Source organism: Epinephelus moara, chromosome 24, assembly GCF_006386435.1.
Source record: "Epinephelus moara isolate mb chromosome 24, YSFRI_EMoa_1.0, whole genome shotgun sequence".
NCBI classification, from domain to species: Eukaryota; Metazoa; Chordata; class Actinopteri; order Perciformes; family Serranidae; genus Epinephelus; species Epinephelus moara.
The window spans coordinates 49380705-49385888 of record NC_065529.1 but is presented as its reverse complement, the minus strand read 5'-3'; the positions used below and the strand labels follow the sequence as shown (position 1 = coordinate 49385888).

Sequence of the window (5184 nt, the reverse complement as noted above, 5' to 3'; positions counted from 1 at the left end):
ACACACACACACACACACACACACACACACACACAGAGTTTTCGTCATTATATGCTAAGATTAATTTGTCAAATTGTCAAGAATATTGTTGTCGGAAAAAAAACAACCCTGAAATATCATGGTATTATTTCAGGGCCATATTGCCCACCCCTAGTGACCACCATATCTGGAACAGAGGGTGGAGCTGAGGAGGATAGGCATCACTACGCCTTTATCCTGACTGACAGGTTGCCATGGTAGTGACTTGTCAGTCACAAGGTAGCCAAACCTCAAAGCATACAAATGCTTTATAGCCTATTTTACTCTAAACACTATCATAATTACCAAAATGACCAACATGCTGTTTTGAAGAAGACTTGAAACTGGTGATTGAGACCAGTCAAGTGAGAAGTCGGATCATTTCTAAACAATCAGACTTCTCTTTTACAACCAGTGGAGTTGCCCCCTGCTGGCCATTTGAAAGAATGCAGGTTTAAAGCACTTGGTAGTGGCTTCACTTTTCAGACCCGGATACTACGTCCACCTCTTTATTCAGTCAATGATCTCCTCACATGGTGTTTTGATGTTGATGGTGAATGTCTCATCAGCATCTGTATTCCTTATGTTTCTACACTTTGTTCTTGCGACTTACCATTTCAGTTTCACACTTACTTCTGTCTCAGCTATGACAGCTCTGCTTGTTTCTTTTGCACCAACTCTGTCACTTGTTTTTTCATGTTTCACTGTGATGTTGACGTGAGAAGAAGCTGCAGAATATTTGAACCACATCTTTCATCTCTTTGTCAATCCTGCAGGTGTTTGTCCTGTCACGGCCACGGCTACAAGACCTGCTCTGTTTGTCACGGCAGCCAAAACCTGCTGCATTTCATCCAGCTCACTGTGACATGGTACGTCAAAGCTTGACACACACACGCATGCTGACACATTTCCACACAAAAGCTGTCTAAATTTCCTCTTCTGCTTCATTTGTTCCTGTTGTCTGTGTGTGTGTGTGTGTGTGTGTGTAGGAAGAACGACGTAACTGATTTCATTCCAGACCGCCAGCCTGACTTCCCTGACAAGAAGTTTGAGAAGGTGACAGGAGATCCTTTCTTCGTCGATGAGAGTCTTTTGGTAAAAACAAAACACTTGTTGTCTTTTAAATAGGGACGTAAAAGTGGCTATCATTTTTGCTTTTATTATGAATATATTTAAACAACATGGCAATGTGTTGTCATCAGCTGAATCTGCAGCTCCTCTCAGTTTTACGGAGCTTTACAGTGAGTCTCAGCTCACGTTTATCTGTCCAGCTGTAACTTTAATATTCTGGTTCACTCTCACTGCTCTCATAGCATCATTCTAGGCCTTTTTACACCGCCTCTTCAAGGTATGAATTCCACACCATTACTCCGCCTCACCATGCCGTGTAAAATGTACAGTCGCAGAATGAGGGGACAGAGTTGTCTCACCTTAAAGGCAGCATCAGAGGTAGTAATAGCACCAAAGGGATGTCTATATTAACTTGAACACCGGCAGGACGGGATCATGGGCAGCACAGGTGTGACGTTTTGATGATGTGTCAAGTGTGCAACCCACTGCTGGCAGATTTAAAAAGTAACTGATAGCAGTTAGCAGCTAACTCAAAGAAGAACAACAGCGGCCGTAAATTACTGTCAATTACCCTTGTAATAAAAATGCAAAGTAGGTGTAAAGAAGGGACTTATAATAAGTTCACAACATGTAGACAGTCTCAGATTTGTTTGATTTGAATGGCTGTTGGGATGATGCTTCTCAAACCACTCCAGAGAGAAAAAACACATTGTTGCTTAAAAAACAACAACATCCGTGTCTCTTGGAGATGTGTGGATGAATACATTTGATAGAATATAAGTTTATGTGCTCCATGAGTTGATTGTCTGAGTTTCCTCCTCTCTGTCCTGCCAGGTGTACCCCATCCAGGGGTTCCCCGATCAGGAGATCTGTGATATTTCTAAGAAAACCATTAACGAACACCTCAATCGCTTCAGTTCCACCAGCCGCATCCTGCAACAGGTAAAATCCAACATGTACAACTTGTTCATTCAAAACAACTGTGTAAATAATTGGGTGATGCAGAGATGTAGTTTTATACCCTGACTACTGACTGCCAGTGCCCCTGTATTGTGTCAAACAAAGTAAAGTATTTTTGTCATCCTACCTGGACACATGGGTGGATTACTGAGCAGGGCTACAGGGCACAGGCCCTGGGCTTTACCTGGAAACTGTCCACCAAGAGATGAAAAAAGGTCATTGAGAGATTCAAAATTATCACTAATAGAGGCAAAGGGGCGACAAAGAGATGCAAAATGACCATGAAGAGATGCAAAGGGACGACAAAGAGATGCAAAATGGCTGTGAAGAGATGCAAAGGGATGTCAGAGAGATGCATAAAGACCACCAAGAGATACAAAGGGACCACAAAGAGATGCAAAAAGACCACAGAGAGGTGCAAAGGGACCACAGAGAGATGCAAAAAGACTACAAAGAGTTGCAAAAAGACTACCAGGAGATGTCAAGGGACCACAGAGAGTTGCAAAAAGACTACAAAGAGCATAATAATGACCACCAAGAGATGCAAAGGGACGAAAGAAAGATCCAAAAAGACCACCAAGTGATGCAAAAAGAGCACAGAGAGATGCATAAAGACAACCAAGAGATGCAAAGGGACAACAAAGGGACACAAAAAGACCACCAAGAGATACGAAGGGACCGCAGAGAGATGCGAAAAGACCACAAAGAGTTGCAAAAAGACTACCAAGAGATGTCAAGGGACCACCAAGAGATGTTAAAGGACCACAGAGAAATGCAAAAAGACTACCAAGAGATGCAAAGGGACCACCAAGAGATGTAAGAAGACCACAGAGAGATAAAAAAAAAAGACCACCCAGAGATAGACAAAGACAAAGAGATGCAAAATGACCGTGAAGAGATGTCAAGGGACCACAGAGAGTTGCAAAAAGACTACAAAGAGCATAATAATGTCCACCAAGAGATGCAGAAGACCACCAAGAGATGCAAAGGGACGAAAGAGAGATCAAAAATGACCATCAAGAGATGCAAAAAGAGCATAGAGAGATGCATAAAGACAACCAAGAGATGCAAAGGGATGAAAGAAAGATCCAAAAAGACCACCAAGAGATGCAAAGGGACAACAAAGGGACACAAAAAGACCACCAAGAGATGCAAAGGGACAACAAAATGACACAAAAAGACCACCAAGAGATGCAAAGGCACCACAGAGAGATGCAAAGGGACCACCAAGAGATGTAAAAAGACCACAGAGAGATAAAAAAAAAGACCACCCAGAGATAGACAAAGACAAAGAGATGCAAAATGACCGTGAAGAGATGCAAAGGGATGCCAGAGAGATGCATAAAGACCACCAAGAGATACAAAGGGACAACAAAGAGATGCAAACAGACCACAGAGAGATGCAAAGGGACCACAGAGAGATGCAAAGGGACCATGGAGAGATGCAAAAAGCCCCAGAGAGATTCAAAATGATCACTAATAGATGCAAAGGGATGGCAAAGAGATGCAAAAGGACCACAGAGAAACACAAAATGGCCACATAGTGAAGGAAAACTTTTTCGTAACATCACATTAAGCTGAGATATATGTGACATTAACAGTAACTGAACAAACAGTGTGACAGATTGAGACAGGACATGCAGACCTATTTTTAACAATGCTGATTTTTTTCCTTTACATTTCTCTCCGTAAATAAAAATGATACTAATCTCATGACTGTTTGTTTCTTCCTCTCTGTAGCGTCAGACCATCGAGCTGGTGCCTCTGACTCACGCTTATTATACCTACAGTGGGAAAGACTACAGCTTCTTCGTCTATGGAGTGGAGAACAAAGTCTTTGCTTCCAAATATCCCACTGCGTGTACTATTTTATAAGGAACATGCAGACACACTTATATTTAGCTTGGGTTGTATACTGAAGGTGGGAGAGGGCAGCAGGTGGGAAAAGCTGAATAATCAATTCAATGTACCAACATGTATTCACCAGAAATCTATTGTAGTGATATTAACTGTTAGTGTTACCACATTAATCGTCCGTACTAATTGTTCAACTTGCCTTCAGTGTGTGATCGTATGGTGCTTTAATGACCAAGCTAAGCCTCACGGTTGTGCTTAAACCTTTACATATAAGATACAGTACTCCTCAGGACAGGAAACAAACTCTTAAAGCTACAAACCAAACTCCAGACTGTCACGGGTCACTGCCAGTATGTTTCCTGAGATAAGATAAAGACTTGGTGTCACAGTAATAAATCACACAACTGCAGCTTCTGATACGGGGCGTCATTTTTACAGCCTGTTGTGATACATAAGTGGATATTTAGATTATATATATTTCTATTTTAGTGAAGATATTTTTCTTGGTATGTGTGAGGCAGATGTTTTATTGCTTTCAGTTCATGTGTTTATGCATTAAAATGTCTGTATAAAAATCCATCCAGATGCTGGTGTCTCAGCAAATATTCACTCATCTTTTCTAAAAATAATAAATAATAATAAAGTTTTATCATGTTATCATCCTGCAGTGTCTGAGTCTCTGTGAGAGGAACATGTAGAAACTTTATTTGAAACAATCTGAAAAGCTTTGAGGGTTACTGTGTTCATGCTACTTGTTTGTTGATCCTCCATAACTTGTGGTCCCACTGTGGTCAGCCTGCATTTCTGCTGCTTCTTCTGTTGAGCAAATAATAAGCAAACGGTATATATATATATATATATATATATATATATATATATATATACATTCCAACAGCTCACCTAATGAAGGGTCCAAAAATAGAAAACAATGAGTTTTTGACTTGAGTCTTTGCTCTTCAGTCAGTATCTTTGTTTCACTCTCTTAAACGACATTATGAATTCATGAGCACTCGGACGTTCGACAGGCTGACCAGGGACATACTGGACACTAGAAAGAGTCGTTCAATAAGACCTGTTCGTTCAGTTCTGCCCATCACTACTGACTCACGTGCTGAAAACATAGACTGGCATTGTAAGGACAGTCGTGCTCTTGCTCATGTATCCGTTACCTTAGAGATAAAACAAAACATGTTTCACTGAACATTTAAATGATAACTGCATGCATCGTTGATTCCAACATATATGTATACATATATATGTATATATATGTATGTATGT

General features: G+C 40.8%; 1 protein-coding gene across 4 annotated transcripts in view; it reads left to right on the top strand.

Moving 5' to 3' along the window:
- Positions 1 to 4577, top strand: part of ssuh2.1 (ssu-2 homolog, tandem duplicate 1) — a 23712-nt gene extending 19135 nt beyond the window's left edge. For all 4 annotated transcript variants that reach the window (XM_050037711.1, XM_050037713.1, XM_050037710.1 and 1 more), the window contains exons 9-12: positions 795 to 887; positions 1008 to 1113; positions 1924 to 2031; positions 3790 to 4577. In XM_050037711.1, coding sequence (XP_049893668.1) covers positions 795 to 887; positions 1008 to 1113; positions 1924 to 2031; positions 3790 to 3924 — 442 coding nt within the window. In that variant the 3' untranslated portion in view covers positions 3925 to 4577. The remainder of the gene's footprint in view (positions 1 to 794; positions 888 to 1007; positions 1114 to 1923; positions 2032 to 3789) is intronic.
- The last annotated feature ends 607 nt before the right edge of the window (positions 4578 to 5184 follow it).